At 47.5% G+C, this 16,516-nt stretch overlaps 1 protein-coding gene across 1 annotated transcript; it reads right to left on the bottom strand.

Annotated features, from left to right (window-relative positions):
- Window positions 1-337: 337 nt before the first annotated feature.
- On the bottom strand, window positions 338-16,276 carry CUNH19orf38 (chromosome unknown C19orf38 homolog). Its single transcript, XM_027411553.2, has 7 exons — window positions 16,115-16,276; window positions 13,416-13,724; window positions 9,053-9,145; window positions 5,272-5,299; window positions 4,687-4,730; window positions 4,009-4,046; window positions 338-895 (listed from the first exon to the last, which is right to left on the bottom strand). Exons 1-7 carry the CDS (start codon window positions 16,155-16,157, stop codon window positions 764-766), a joined length of 687 nt encoding a protein of 228 aa, XP_027267354.1. The 5' UTR covers window positions 16,158-16,276; the 3' UTR covers window positions 338-763.
- Between the last annotated feature and the right edge of the window lie 240 nt (window positions 16,277-16,516).

Genomic DNA, 16,516 nt, shown 5'->3' with positions numbered 1-16,516 from the left:
TGCCAACAGGATTCACAAAACACCCAGCCTCCCACCTCCAATGGTACAAGCCCGTAATCTCAGGCAGAAACAGGATGATGTGATATCTGGGCCAGGCTGAGCTACAAAGTGAAATTGTGTCACTAAAAAAAGAAAAACATACACCCGGCGGGCATTGGTGGTGCATGCCTTTAATTCCAGCACTTGGGAGGCAGAGTCAGGCAGCCTAGTCTACAGAGTGAATTCCAGGAGAGCCAGGGCTACACAGAGAAACCCTGTCTCAAACAACAACAGCAGAAACATCCTAAAGTTGGGCATGGTGGTGCACACCTTTAATCCCAGCATTCTAGAAACAGAGGCAGGTGGATCTCTGTGAGTTTGAGGCCAGCCTGGTCTACATTGTGAGTTCAGGACAGACAGGGCTACACAGTCTGAAAGTCAGGTGCAGCTGGGGAAGTGTGGGAGAGGAGGTACAGAATGTAGACCTTTTATGCCCAGCTGGGTGTCCAGATGCAGTGGTGACACTTCTCTGGCGATCTGTCACCAATCCAGGGAACCTACAAAGGGGCTCTGGCTTTCTGTCCAGCCTCTAGGCTGATACTCTCTTTTCCTTCTCTTCTGTGAGGAAGGTCACAACACCAGGAGTCCCCTTCCTCTGGCCAGTCCATCCCCTTAGAAAGCCTTGGCTTAACCCCTCCATACTACCAAGTCTCTGGACAGATGTCCAGCTTGTGCATCTGTGGGCAGTGCGACTGGGAGAACAAGCCATCCTCATTCCTCTGCCTCACTGGCAGGCCCGGAAAGTGCTGAACTCAGGGAGCTCCGGAGAGGATGGTGTAGAGGTGGGCGTCTTTTGAGGCCCTGAGTTGCAAGGATGCATATCCAGGGTTGCCACCAAGTCTTCCTGAGTCATTTTCTTTGTCCATGGAAGAAAAACAACTGAGTGATTTGGGATGTGAGAATCTGGGAGTTCCCTATTCCAAATTCTTAGGTGCCCTCTCATCCCTTCCCCCCACAGCCCCGTATCTCAACCTCCAGTGACTCTGCTCCTGCTGCCATCTTTGCTGAGGAAGGAGGGCCAGAGGCCTGGGCTCAGTTCCCACTTCTATCACTCCCTAGCAGCCTGACCTCACTCTCCTATGTCTTAGGTTCAGATGATAGTCTCCATATCCTAGAGGACTGTGGGCCTGAAAAAGAGAGGCGCATGAAGTGGCTGGCACCTGATAAGCCAGTTCACCTTTGTTACCCCTACCCCCATCAGGGCTCCTCTAAAACCTTTCAAGAACTGAAGCTGGATGATTGAGGCAGGCTGAGGTCCCCTCGGAGCTTTGATTTTCCCTAACCAATGACCCCAGTAAGGTCCCTGTGTAAACACAGGTTCTTCATTTGTAAAAGGAAAATACAGCAGAGCACACCTTTCATCCCAGCACTCACAAGATGGTGACAGGCAGGTCTCTGTGAATTGGAAGGCAGCCTGAGCTACATAGTGAGTCCAGGCCAACCAGATAAATAGTGAGACCCTTTTTTTCTTTTTCTTTGTTTTTTGGAGACAACAGTTCCTCTGTGTAGCCTTGGCTGTCCTAGAACTCTCTCCATAGACCAGGCTGGCCCTGAACTAACAGAGATCTCCCTGCTTCTGCCTCCTGAGTGCTGAGATTAAAGGTCTACACCACCACTTCCCAGCTGGTAAAACCCTGTATTAAAGAAAGAAAGAAACCAGGTCTAATAGCCCACACTTTTAATCCCAGCACTTGGGACATAGAGGGAAGATTTCTAAGTTCCAGGGCAGCTAGGACTACATAGAGAGATCTTTCTTTTTTTCCCCCTCCCCCCCAGAGATCTTCCTTAAAAAATAAATAAATACTGCACTCAGGAAGCAGAGGCAGAGGCAGGTAGATCTCTGTGAGTTTGAGGCCAGCCTGGTCTTCAGAGAGAGTTTAGGACAGTCTCCAAACCTACAGAGAAACCCTGTCTTGAAATACAATAATAATAATAATAAAATAAAATAGGTGCTAGAGATTTGGCTCAGCAGTTAAGAGCATTAGCTGCTCTTCCAGAGGACCCAGCTTCAATTCCCAACAATCACGTGGCAGCTCACAACTGTCTGTAACTCCAGGATCCAACACCCTCACACAAACATATGTACACATATATATATATGCAAAACACCATTAAATTTTTTTAATTAAAAAAATGAATGACCTAAGGTTACTATGTGAAGTGGAACTAGCCAGCTAGACAGTCAAAAGGAGAACTATATTGTTCATATAAGAATAGGCAAATCAAGAAAAGCAGGAAATAGGGCTTGAGACTTTTGGTACATGCCCAGCCCAAGACAGGTGTGTGTGTGTGTGTGTGTGTGTGTGTGTGTGTGTGTGTGTGTGTGTGCGCGTGTGTGTGTGCGTGTGTGTGTGTCTGTGTCTGTGTGTGTCTGTGTCTGTGTGTCTGTGTCTGTGTCTGTGTCTGTGTGTGTCTGTGTCTGTGTGTCTGTGTCTGTGTGTCTGTGTCTGTGTGTGTTTCTGTGTGTGCAAGCCCTGGGATTCATCCCCAGAACCACATAAACAAAATATAATGGTGCACACCTGTGATCACAGCACTTGGGAGTTAGCTGTAAGATTATCAGGTGTTGGCCTGGAGAGATGACTCAGAGGTTAAGAGCAGTGACTGCTCTTCCAGAGGTCCTGAGTTCAATTCCCAGCAACCACATGTTGGCTCACAGCCATCCGTAATGAGATCTGGTGCCCTCTTCTGGTCTGGAGGCATACATGCAGACAGAATACTGTGTACATAATAAATAAATAAATCTTAAAAAAAAAAAAAAAAGATTATCAGGTGTTCAGATGCATCCTCGGCAACATAGTTGTGACCAGCCTGTCTGGAAACAAGATCCAACCCAAACCTAACAACAATAAAGAAGCCTTAGGAGCTGGATGGGCCTGGCTGCCCCAGACTGGGACAGACCTGCAGCAGTCCACCTGCCTCAGCCTCTCAAGTGTTGGTCACCGTGTCTTCTAGGTTTAGTTTATCTGCACAGTATAGGAATTGTTGAAGAACTGAAGCCATAACAGATGTAACAGGCCCATGCAAAACCTCTCTCTCCCAGCTCCCTCCCTCCTTTTCTTTGTGTATGTGATGCTGACATGGAACCCCCCTGCTTCAAACATACTAGGCTCTGATTCTACCAATGCTGCTGTGTCTTCAGGGTTTGTTTTGTTGTTTTGTTTTGTTGGCTTTTTGAAGCAGGATTTCTCTGTGTGGCTCTGGCTGTCCTAGGACTCACCCTATAGATCAGCCCAGCCTCGAACCTCAGGGAGGGATCCATGTGTCTCCGTCTCCTGAGTGCTAGCATTAAAGGTGTGTACTACTTTGCCCTCCTCATTGTTTTGTTTAAGATGGAGCTTCAGGCCAGTGAGATGGCTCAGCAGCTTAAAGCACTTTTAGTCAAACCTGATGACCTGCATTTAATTCCTGGAGCTCACATGGTAGAAGGAGAGAACCAACTTCAGCAAGTTGACCTCTGAGTTCCACATGTGTGCTGTGGCACTGCACACTCAAAGATAAACAAAGTGGAGGGGATAGGCACTCTGTAGCCCAGATTAACCTGTACCTCACTGTGTAGCCCAGGCTAGTCTCAAACTCAAGGCAATCCTCCAGTCCTTCTGCCTCCACCTCCCAAGTGCTGAGATTAGAGAAGTGAGCCCCTATACTGACTTAAAAAATAAGTTTTTTATTGTCAGGAGATGAGAGCATATCAGAGTGCCACGAGGCTCCACATAGGAAACCGAAAAGGCCACTGGGTCACCCCAAACCTTCTCTCATCATCCTCAAGGGTTGAACCCAATCCAGTGACAATATGGCCCTGTGATCCCCTAATTTCTCATAACCAGCCCCAGGCTTATGGGCAAGTCTTACTTCTGTGACTCTGAGCTTCTACCTGGTTCTCAAGCTCAGTCAGAGGACTCCCAGTGACACTTCCCCTCTTAGCCGGTTGGTCATCAGGAAACTTGACTAAGAAAAAGAGCTACTTACCGTGGAGATGGCAAACAAGGAGTTATCAAAGGACATGTCTGAAACAGAGAAAACAGAGTCAGCAAAGGGTGGGGCCGCTGCCAGGCACCCACCTGCTCCTGTCCCAAGATCTCAACACCCAGAATCCACCCTGCAGAAGGAGTTGGGGTCCAATTTCCAGGGTCCTCTCCTGCTCCTTTCCAGCCACCACAGGGTAGGCTGTGAACACCTAGGGAAGGCACAGGCCTCACCCCTCAGCGTGTAGAGCAGGCTGGGATGGGCCACGTGCAGCCAAGTTTGTCGACTTGAATCAGTCCCCAGCACCCCTTGGTAAAAGGAAAGAATTGACTCCTGCAGGTTGTCCTCGGATCTCCGCACATGCTCTAGCACACTCAGAAATCATGAACAAGTAAATAAATATACAAACGCTTCTGACCTCTCAAGTGTGCTATAGCATGGGCCTGTGTGGGGAATCAGGGAAGGTTTCTGGAGGAGGTAGCATATACACTGAAGCTGGAGGGAAACTGTTCCAGGCAGAGGGCAGAGTCAGTGTACAGGCTGGAGACAGAAACAGAAAGTGGGGACGCAGCAGAAAGAGTGTTGGACCCCAAGAGCAACAAGAGACCACAGAAAGGGTCCAAGTAGCAACAAGATTTTGAAGCTTACTTCACTCAGGGAAGCATGGAGGGCATAGCAGACCTGTGTTGGTGAAGTTGATCTGAGCCCAGCAGGATTCACGCTCTCTGCAAAGGGATTCAGAAGAAAGGGTGCCTCATCAAATAGGACACTTGTTCAAGAACATCCTCCAGAGACCCCTGCTATGGCTTGCTCTTACCACTTGCTCATCCCCTGCCCATCACAAATACCTACCCTCATTTCTAGTCATCACACAGAGTGACAACTCTCTGTCTGTTAGGACCCAGGGACACCTCTAGCAAAAGTCTAACATGACACAATCCCAGCAAGAGTCCTGAAGAATGCCACTTCAAATATCTAGATTTCTGGGACAATATTGTGACAGCCAGTAGCGAGCTGGAGGTAAGGTAGCTAGGCTGTCTGGTCCCATGTGACTGGAATCCAGACCTCAGTATTCACATCTGGGGTTCATCCGGACCACTGGGAGGAAGTGATGAGCACTGGATTTAGAGCATTGTGGCACACAGCAATACTCAATAAATAATTCACGTTCCATGTGTTCATCAGCCCTCCCACCAGAGAACACTGTAGGGGATGAAGGTCTGCCCAGCCAGTGAGGTGCTCAAAGACTACCCTGGAGGGTCTTACCTCTGCTTCTGTAAGTTCTTTATTTTAGCTAGAAGAAAGACAGACATTGGTTAGATTTTTCTGGATCTGTTAGCTGCTGAGAAATGTCTACACCCATGAAACCAAAAACTCCCTTGACCTCTGTGGAACCCAGCCTGACTGCATCCACATAGATCTGCTACTAAGTACCAAAGCTGCTATACAAAGACCTTTCTTGGTTTCTGTTTTTGTGGTTGTTTTGTTTCCTAGGCAAGGGTTCACATGTAGCCTGTTTGTTCTAGAGCTCACTATGTAGATCGCACTGCAGGTAGAGATCTGCCTGCTAAGTACAGGGATTAAAAACTTAACACCAACATGTCCACCTCTTAGTTTTCTGAAACAGTCCTGTGTAGCTCAGGCTAGCCTGAACTCACTATTACCCAAGGCTGGCTTTGAACTCCTGGTCCTCCTTCTACCTGCTAAATGCTGGAATTATGGATGCATTTCTTTGAGACAGGGTCCAGCCCAGATTGGTCTCTAAATCACAATCCTCCTCCATCAGCCTTTTGAGTTCTGGTACAACAGGTGTGTGCTACCATTTCACCTGATACATTTTAGGAGGGTTTTTTTTTTTTTTGAACCTTTATTTACTGTACTATGCATGTTCTTGTATGGGGTGGGCACACACACCATAGGACATATGTAGAAGTTAGAGCTGTGGAGTCAGCTGTCCTACCATGAGTCCCAAGGATCAAATTTAGGTAGGTGTGTTTGGCAGCATGCATCTTTGTCTCCTGAGTGATCTTAATGCCTCTTATTTTTTGTGTGTTTGACTTATGATAAATGTATGTTTATTAAAAAAAACCAACCGGGCAGTGGTGGTGCACACCTTTAATCCCAGCACTCGGAAGGCAGAGGCAGGCAAAAACAAAAACAAAAAATCTTCAAGTTACCAATGTGGTGGCTTACTGCTATAATCCCTGCAAACTGAAAGCTGGGGCAGGAAAATTACTTACCTTTCTTTTTTTTTTTTTTTTGCGTCTTTGTTGTTTGTTTTTTTAAGACAGGGTTTCTCTGTGTAGCTTTGGAGCCTGTCCTGGCACTTGCTCTGTAGTCCAGGCTGGCCTCAAACTCACAGAGATGCACCTGCCTCGGCCTCCTAAGTGCTGGGACTAAAGGCCTGTGCCACCACCACCAGGTGGATTACCTATATTTCAAGGCCAACCTGATCTATATGGGAGATTGAAGGTCTCCAGACCAGCCTTAGGCTGTGAAGTGAAATCCTGTCTCTATAAAGCCAAATCCAAACAAACAAAATCTTCAAAATTGTGCAAACATGTAAAATTATTTTTCTTAATAACTATGAATTTCAAGCTGGGTGGTGACGGCGCACACCTTTAATCCCAGCACCCAGGAGGCAGAGGCAGGTGGATCTCTGTGAGTTTGAGGCCAGCCTGGACTACAGAGCAAGTTCCAGGACAGACAGGACTATTGCACAGACAAGCCCTGTCTCAAAAAATCAAAACAAACAAAAACCATAAAAACATGAATATCTCGCTAGACAATTTCCAATACAAGCCTGTGGCCCTAGCACTAGGGAGGGAGGCAGGAGGATCAGGAGTTCAAGCCACTATCACCTATAGAGCAAGTTTGAGGCCAGCCTGGGCTACATGATACCTGTCAAAGGTGGGGGTGGGGGTTGCAGTGAGGGTGTAACAGTGAGATGGCTCTTCAGGTAACCACACTTGCTGCAAGCCTGATGATCTGCATTGCATCCTTGGAACCCACATGGTGGAAAAAGACAACTGAATGCTGCAACCTCCACACACACACCTCCCCATAATAGTAAGTAAATTCTGCTAGCAAGGAGTCACCACTGTGGCCAGGAGCCGAGGGTGCAATGGAATGGACAGAGCCACTGCCTAATGTACAGAGTCCAGAGCAGTGGTTCTCAACCTGTGGGTCGTGACCCCTCAACAAACCTGTAACTTCAAAATATTTACATTAAAATCCACAGCAGTATCGCCCAGTGTTGGTGGCGCTCGCCTTTAATCCCAGCACTCGGGAGGCAGAGGCAGGAGGATCTCTGTGAGTTCGAGGCCAGCCTGGTCTCCAGAGCGAGTGCCAGGATAGGCTCCAAAGCTACACAGAGAAACCCTGTCTTGAAAAACCAAAATAAAATAAAATAAAATAAAAAATAAAAATCCACAGCAGTATCAAAATACAGTTCTGAAGTAGGAATGAAAATGATTTTATGGTTGGGGTCGCCACTACATGAACTGGATTAAAGGGTCACAGCATTAGGAAGGTTGAGAATCACTGGTTTAGAGAATGAAAGTTCTAGAAACAGTTGGAGGGAATGGTTAAACACAAATGGGACTACACTTTTGTTTCTGAGACCGGTGTCTCTCATAGCCCAGGTTAGACTGGAACTTGCTATAATAGTGAGGCTGACGTTGAACTCTTGATCTTTCTGCCTTCACCTAGTAAGTGCTGGGATCACAGGTATGCCCCTTATGCCTTAATGCAAGAGACTTGAGCCTCCATAGGTCTTGGTGCCTCAGGGGATGTTCTAGAGCCAGTCTAGTCCCCTTGAGTCCCCAGGAATCCATGTGTCAGTCTCTTCTCCCTCCACCTGTAGCCTCTCTTCTGCTGGTGCCCCACTGTTGAATTCTGGTGAAAGAATTCCCTAAACTGACTGTCTCTATGCTCCTGAAAACATGGATGAAAAAAACCAGTCCTGGTGAGGTTGAGAGATGGCTCATGGTTAGGAGCACTGGCTGCTTTTCCAGAGGCCCCAGGCTGTCTCCACAGAGATCCTCTTGCTCCCAGGTGAGAACTAGTGGAACCTGTTATGTGGAGCACACAGGGTTGCTCCTGCAAAGGAGGGACACATAATCCACTATCAGCCCAGCAGGCTGGGAGTGGGCATGGCTAACAGCGTGACCTTTGGGCATCTGGGTGGCTGAGACTACACCAGCTCTTCCCTCAGACCTTTATTGTGAACTTGCTTTTCCCAGCCAATGTACACAACCTATTCTTTTGGAAGGTGTCATGTGTAGTTAGTCTGTAGAACCCATATTAATGGAAGATGTTGTGTGTGCTTTACAAAGAATTTCAACATCGTGCCTTAAACTTTATTGTGCACATGGGATTGAGTTAATCATCACAAGGAAAAAATTCACTAAATTGTACTGTGCTTAATATACCCAAAATAAGCCACTTGGGGCCAGACTTCTGAAGTTTGGACCAACACTGGCTACTTAAAGTTTTGTTGAACTGAACATGCCTCCTAAAGTTCATGATGGCTCAACCATTTGTAACTCCAATTGCAGGGTATCCAATGCCTTGTTTTGGCCTCCGTGGGCATTGTGTGCATGTAGTATGTATATGGGCATGCAGGCATACATAAAATAAAAATAAAAATAAAATGAAAAATTTAAAATAAAACAGTTGTGATATTGTCCATATGGAATTGTAGCACTTGGGAAGCTGAGGCAAGAGGATTTCAAGTTCTAGCCACACACGTGCACACACCCCAAAAAAGGAAAGAAAGAAAAATCCAGTAATAAACAGGATTTCAACATCAGCCTCAATGACATGGTGTGGGAGGGGGAGGGGAGAAGGGAGGGGAAAAGAGAAAAGGAGCTGGGCATGGTAGTACAATGCCTGCATCCTAAGGGCAGAAACAGAGGCGGTGGGTCTCAGTGATTTCCAGGGCAGCCAAGGCTACATAGTGAGACCCTGCCTCAACAGATGAGAGAGGAAGATGAGAGTAGTTCAGAGGCTGCCAGCAGGCCTTGTTGGCTGCATGCCCCATTACCTTTCCTGACCACCACGGCGACAGCCACCAGCCCTGTGAGGAGGAGGACAGCTCCGGCCAGGCTCAGGGAGAGCACCATGATCCAGGTGGGGACTAGAGGGAGAAGAGAATGGGGCAGGTGAAGGAGCTGGGAGGACAGGCAACTGGGGGTGCCTTGTGGAGCTCCGCCCTCACCCAAGAGATGCCCCAGCCAAGCATCTTGAGTGTAGGTGGGCCTGGAAACTTAAAAGAGCCTTGTACATAGTCAATTAGCTGCCAGAGAAGACTTCTGGACCTGTAAGAAAGTTTCTTCCTTCTGGGATGGTAGCCCCATCCCAAGACTGGATTACCAAGAATTTAGAAAATTGAGGATTGTGAGTTCAATGCTAACATGTGCTAGAGAATTTGAAGCCAGACGAGGATACAGAATGTCATACACACACACTCAAAAAAAAAAAAAAAAAAAAAGCAAGGGACTATATTCCTCAGAATAGAAAGATTGCCTAATATCTAATATAAAGAAGGTTTTAGATTCCAACCCCAGCACCATCAAAAAAGAAAAAAGAATGGTAGGCAGACAGTGGTGGTGGCACACGCCTTTAATCCCAGCACTTGGAGGAGAGGCAGAGGCAGGTGGATCTCTGTGAATTCGAGGCCAGTCTGGTTTATAGAATGAGTTCCAGGACAGGCTCCAAAGCTACAGAGAAACCCTGTCTTGAAAAACCAAAAGAAAAAAAGAAAGAATGGTAATTTAAAATTTTTATTACATTTATTTACTCTCTCTGTCTCATTTACACACCACACACGCACGTGAGTGGGCGCGCACATACACACACACCACAGTATGAGCTTGGAGTTCAAAGGACAACATGTAGGAGATAGTTCTCTCCTTCCATCATATGGGGTCCCAAAAATGGGCTCTGAGGGCAAGTGTCCTTAACCACTAAACCATCTAGGTGACCTGACAAATGGAGTGTGTGTGGTATCATATATCTCTGTGTGTGTGTGTGTGTGTGTGTGTGTGTATACATACCCACAGAGACCTGGAAAAGAGTCTCAGTTCCCCTCATACCGAGGTTACAGACAGCTGTGAACTGCCTGATGTGGGTGCTGTGAACCAAACTTGGGTCCTTTGGAAGAGCAGCTAGTCCTTTTAAATGCTAAGCCATCTCTCCAGCCTCCATGAAAACATTTTTAAAAAGAGTTCTGTGAGCCTGGCATGATGGTGTTCACCTTTAATACAAGCACTTGTGAGGAGAGGCAGGTGGATCTCTGAGTTCGAGGCCAGCCTGGTCTACAGAGCAAGTTCCAAGATGGCCAAGGCTACACTGAAAAACCCTGTCTCACACCACCACCACCACCACCACCACCACCACCACCACCACCACCACACACACACACACACACACACACACACACACACAAAGAAAGAAGGAAGGAAGGAAGGAAGGCCAGGCATTGGTGGCACGTGCCTTTTTTAATCCCAGCACTTGGGGGAGAGGCAGAGGCAGGCAGATCTCTGTGAGTTTGAAGCCAGCCTGGTCTACAGAGCAAGTTCCAGGATAGGCTCCAAAGCCACAGAGAAACCCTGTCTCAAAAAACCAAAAAAGGAAGAAAGAAAAAAAGAAAGAAAGAAAGAAAGAAAGAAAGAAAGAAAGAAAGAAAGAAAGAAAGAGAAACAGGCTGCTCTCCTCCATGGCCTCTGCATCAGCTACTGCTTCCGGGTTCTTGACCTGTTTGAGTTCTTGCCCTGGCTTCCTTCAATGGCGCACTACAATGAGAAGTGTAAGCTAAATTAGCCCTTTCCTCCCCATCTTGCTCTTTGTCATGGTGTTTCATCACAGCAATAGTAACCCTAAGACAATGGCTTAGTGGTTAAAGGCACTTGTCACCAAACCTGACAACCTGAGTTCAATTCCACATGGTGTAAATTGAGAACAGATTCTCAGATTGTCCTCTGACTTCCACATGTACAAACAGGACTACATACATTTTACATATGTGCACATGTGCACTCACACATATATACAAATCAATAAATGCAACACAAATAAAATGCAATAAAAATAAATTGGGGCTGGAGAGCTGGATCAAGGGTTAAGATCACTGACTGCTCTTTTATAGGTCTGGAGATCAATTCCCAGCAAACACATGGAGGTTACGACTACTTATAATGGGATCTGATGCCTTCTTCTGGTGTGCAGGGATAGCACTCCTATACATAAAATACGTAAGTAAATAAATCTTTTTAAAAAAGAAAAGGAAGGAGCTGGAGAAATGGCTCAGTGGTTAAGAACACTGGCTGCTCTTCCAGATGATTCCAGTTCAATTCCCAGCACCCACATGGCAGCTCACAACTGTTTATAACTCCAGTTCCAGGAGATCTGACACCCACACAGACATGCATGAAAGCAAAACACCAATGCACATAAAAACAATCATTTATATAAAAAAGGAAAGGAAAAGAAAACAAACTTTGGAGGCTGGAGAGATGATTCAGTGGTTAAATGTACTAGCTGCTCTTTTAGAGGACCGGGGTTTAATTCCCAGCATCCACATGGCAGCTCACAAACATATGTAATGCCAGACCCAGAGGATATGAACCTCTTCTGGCAGGGCAGAGGTGCCACATGGCTGTAATCTCAGCAGTCTGAGGCAGAGGCAGCTGGATCTCTGTAAATTCAAGGCCAGTTTGGTCTACAGAGCAAGTTCCAGAACAGCCAGGGCTACACAGAGAAACCCTGTCTCAAGAAACCAACAAAACAAAACCCTCTTCTGGCCTGTTTGGGCATTGCACACATGTACATATTCAATACAAGCAGGCAAAATACCCATGCACAAAAAAAAAAAAAAAAATACTAATTTTAGAAAAGCTTTTTTGAAAAAAAATTTCAAGACAGAGTTTCTCTGTGTAGCTTCGGCTGTCCTGGAACTCGCTCTGTAGCCTAGCCTGGTCTTGAACTCACAGAGCTCCGACTGCCTCTACCTCCCGAGTGCTGGGATTAAAGGTGTGTGCCTCCAAAACCCCAAAGAAACCCTGTCTAGAACCCCCACACACAAAAAAGCAAAGAATGGGCATTTCACGAGTTCTTGTCTGCAAAGGATTCAGATTTGCCCCCCAGGACTGAGATGGTGGGGGGACTCTGGGCACCTGAGGTGGAGGTCGGTTCCTGATCTCAGCTGACAGGAGAGGAATGACTATGGTATTTTTATAAAGTGTGGCAGGAGGGGCAGTCTCATCTTTTGGTTGCAAGATCACAAGGCCCAGGTGAGGAAGGGAGCCAATGAGAGTTGAGCTCAGACAGGGAGGACTCAGAAGCCACTCTGCCTTCCCACCTGCAGGCATAGCTGGCAGCAGGGCTCTCTTAATGGGGTATGGGGGTCTTGAATAGATCCAGGAGGCCTCTTCCTCACTCTCAAGGATGACCTTGAACTTGTAACCCTTCTGCCCACCCCCAATCTGTGTTGGGATATCAGGGCCCATCGCAATCACCAGACCTCCTGCTGTTATTGAGATAGAGTCTTGCTATGTATCCCAGGCTGGCCTCCAACCCATAGCCCTCCTTCTGCGTCAGTCTCCAGAGTGCTGGCATTATAGATCTGTACCACATGCCTGACCTTGCTCTTTAAAAATAATTTTGTAAACCAGGCAATGGTGGTGTATGCCTTTAATTCAAGCACTCGGGAGGCAGAGGCAAGCAAATCTCTGTGAGTTCAGGCCAGCCTCCTCTACAAAGCTACACAGAGTTACCCTGTCTTGAAAAACAAAAATAATGATTTTGTGATTACATTTTTATTTATTTTGGACATGGGGAGACAGTGTACATATGTCATAGCATGTGTGTGGAGTGGAGGTCAGAGGATAACTTCTGGGATTTGGTTCTCTTCTTACACCACGTGGAATCTAAGGGGTGAATTCAGGCCACCTGTCAGGCATGGCAGCAAGCTGCCACCAGCACACACACACTGAGCCTTCTGTTTCTGTCTGTGTGAGAGGCTGCCTCTCACACACTACACTCTCCACTTAGCTCCCCCTAAGTCCATACCTGGGGTTCCAGATTCATCAAGCAAACCCATCCCGTTTCAGGGAAAGAACACAGATAGGAGACTTCCCAAGGCCCCTGTTCACTCAGATGAACAGCTAATGTCTGCTATGGCCCCCTATTCCACACAGGATCACCTCCCTGCCGACCTGTGCGTGCTCTTCCTTGGTCACTGGGCTTCTGCCTTCCTGGGATCTCCCACAAACACACAAAGGCAAGTTCCCCGTTGTAACTCCTGGCTTCTTTTCCTTCATATCTGCTTATCTGTAGACTTGGACTTGCATGAAAGCAACCCAAAGAGGGCAAAGGCAGAATGACCAGGGTTCTGCATGGAATCTTACCTGGGAAGGAGATCTGCACTGGCTGGCTGAGGTCCGACAGCTGGGGCTGGCTGTGCTCACCTATCACACCATACTGACAGCGGAAGATCCCCCCAGCAGCCTCACTGCCACCACTAGTCACATTGAATGTTACTCCAGGCTGATCTGAGGGGGCCTGCAGGAGCTGGGCCACCTCTCTCCCTCGGAACAGGGTGAAATTGGCCCCTAGGAAGTCCTCTGGGGCTGTGCACGAGATGAAGATGGGATCATCTTGGCTGTTTGGGTAGGGGGGCACCAGAAAGATGGATGGGGCAGGAATGGCCAAGGAGCCTGCAATGAAGAAGGACAGTTTGAGCTGGCTGTGTTCATGGGACCAGATTACCTATTATATCGTATCCTTGTGCTTGTGTGTCTGTGCCTGAGTGTGTGTGTGTGTGTGTGTGTGTGTGTGTGTGTGTGTGTGCTGGGGATCAAACCATCCTAACCTTCTGTTGAACATTACCTCCAGGCCCTGAGCCTTAATGTTTGTAGCAAGACACTGGTGACTCCTAAATACTAACCACTGTTTAGGAGATTGGGTACCCAGCACCTGTGAGTGTCATTGTTTTTTGGGATTTGGGGGGGGGTGTTTGTTTGGTTGGTTGGTTGGATGGTTGGTTTGGTTTTTCCAGATGGGGTTTCTCTGTGTAGCTTTGGAGCCTGTCCTGGAAGTCACTTTGTAGATCAGGTTGGCCTCAAACTCACAGAGTTCTGCCTGCCTCTTTGTTGCAAGTGCTGGGGTTAAAGGTGTGTACCACCACTACACAGCTGGTTTTTTTTTTTTTTGTATGTTTGTTTGTTTGTTTTTAAGATTTATTTATTATGTGTACAGTGTTCTGTCTGTATGTATGTCTGCATGCCAGAAGAGGGCACCAGATCTCATTACAGATAGTTGTGAGCCACCGTGGGGTTGCTAGGAATTGAACTCTGGTTCCTTGGAAGAGCAGCCAGTGCTCTTAACCTCTGAACTGTCTCTCTAGTTCCTGAATATCATCGTTTAAATCATTTTATTGACAGTGGCAGTGATTATTATATAACAATACAACGATGCTTAGTGAACAAACTATGCATGAGACCCTGCTGGGGTTGCTAGGGACAAGACGGTGTACTAGAGACATGAACAGAAGCTGGGACTAAAGACAGGGCCCAGTGGTTAGAAGCGGCTGGGTGTCATTCCCAGCACCAGTACTGCAGCTCACATCTCAGTTTGCAACTAAGGGCCAAAGGGATTTGACGCCCTCTAGTGGCCTCCACAGGTACACATAATGCCCAAACAAACAAGGAGGCAAATCACCCATACACAGAAAATAAGGGCAGAAAGGAAATAAACAGAAGTGCTGACCTCAGGGAAGTGTAAGGGCAGTGCTGGGTAATGAGAAGAATACTTGTGAACCGAGGTGACCTCAGAGGACTTCCCAGCAGAGGTGACATATAATCTGAGCCTTGCTAGTGGAGGACTGTTGTGAAGATTGAGGAAGAACCTTCCATCCTGAGGAAATGCTATGGGAAGAAGGCCAGAAGGTGGACAGGACACACAGATGAGCGGGGACGGGTGGCCCCGTGGTGGAGCCCCTGCCTAGAATCACCCAGGGAGGGGCTGGGGGTCTGGCTCAGTGCTTCTGCCAAGCATGTGTGAGGCCACAAGACCAGAAAAGAAAAAGAAAAGACAGGAGGTGAGTTTGTGTTGGCTGGTGAAGGATGAGTAGAGTCAGACAGGACAGCTGGAGTGGGTCTTCTGTGGGAAGTGGCCGCGGATGGGACGGGACCAGTCTCTTCGCTAGCTGTCACAACTTCCCGACCAGAAAGGCAGAGGCAATCCATGTTGTCTTTTTAAAATGTATTTTCTGTGTGTGCGTGATTTGCCTGCATGCATGTCTGGGCAATGTGGGTGCCTGGTCCTTGTGAAGGCCAGAAAAGGGTACCAAATCCCTTTGGACCTGAGTTACAGAAAGTTGTATTTGCCATGTGGGTGCTGGGAATTGAACCCAGGTTTTTTTTTTTTTTTTTTTTTTGAAAAGCAGCTAGTGCTCTTCCCAGCCCCTTGTTTTGTCTTTTTTTTTTTTAATTAAATTTTTTATTCACTTTGTGTTTGTGTGTGCTGTGGTATGTGTGTGTAAATCACAGGACAACCTGCAGGAGTTGATTCCTTCCACTGTATGAATGTCAGGGATAAAACTCAGGTCATCAGGCCTGGCAGCAAGTGCCTTTACCCCCTGAGCCATCTCACCAGCCCCTCTTTCAACAAAGAAATAAACAAACACAGAGCCACATACATCCCAGGCAGGCACTCCACCTGTGTTATCTGCTCAGGCTTTTGAGCAGAATGCCTGCAGACAAACTCCACAGGAACTTCTGAACTAACCTCTCCTGGTATCACAAGTCCCCAAGTCCCTTACTCTGAGTGCCACAGTCCTGGAGGCCAAGCAGGCTGAGTCATGGAAAGTGGCATTGCTGGTGGGATGATATTTCTATAAAACTTGGCTCGAAGGGGACGAGAAAGCTCAGATGAAAAGGCTGACTGTCAGGCAGTTTCCCAGGCTCTAGGCTGACTCTGTGGGGATCCGACTCCTCTAACAACTGGAGAGGGAAGCCCCACTGTGCTTTCTGCTCCACATGGCAGCTTGGTGGACAGGGAGGAGGGGCAGCTAGGTGCTTCCCCCAAGGGCAAGCTTTAGACTCACCAGATGCAAACAGCAGAATGGTCCAGGGCATCTCTCTTCCCATGTAGGGCTGGGAAAGCTGGCTGAGGTCACACGGATCTGAGGCTCCCTGCCAGCCCTGAGACCACAGTGGAGAAAGGAGAAGCGAGTGTTGGTTTGAACTCTTTCCTCAGTGGCAGGAAGTTGCACACACGCTTGGGCACCAAAAGAGACTCCCTTGTCCCCACCCCTTCCCCAAACACACAACCAGTCACCCCGCCACTACTCAGCAGCTCTACACTGCAGGGAAAAAATGTTTCCTTCCTTTAATCCCGAGTGTCAGTGGGCTACAAGGGAAACTTCCACCCAAGACATGCAAAACCAAATGATGTGCCATCTAGGGGTCAAAGCTCAACCTGCGTGTTCTCAGGCAAAATCTGAGTA

Source organism: Cricetulus griseus, chromosome 4, assembly GCF_003668045.3.
Source record: "Cricetulus griseus strain 17A/GY chromosome 4, alternate assembly CriGri-PICRH-1.0, whole genome shotgun sequence".
NCBI lineage: Eukaryota > Metazoa > Chordata > Mammalia > Rodentia > Cricetidae > Cricetulus > Cricetulus griseus.
The sequence above is the reverse complement of the archived record's forward strand: the minus strand, read 5'-3'. Positions and strand labels throughout refer to the sequence as shown.

Excerpts from the sequence above, each read along its gene's own strand:
- CUNH19orf38 (XM_027411553.2), bottom strand. The coding sequence starts at position 16,157 with ATGGGAAGAGAGATGCCCTGGACCATTCTGCTGTTTGCATCTG. Across the intron at positions 5,300-9,052 it reads CGCCGTGGTGGTCAGGAAAG|CTAAAATAAAGAACTTACAG; the intron begins GTAATGGGGCAT and ends TCTTTCTTCTAG. Across the intron at positions 896-4,008 it reads CCTTGTTTGCCATCTCCACG|AAAATGACTCAGGAAGACTT; the intron begins GTAAGTAGCTCT and ends CCATGGACAAAG.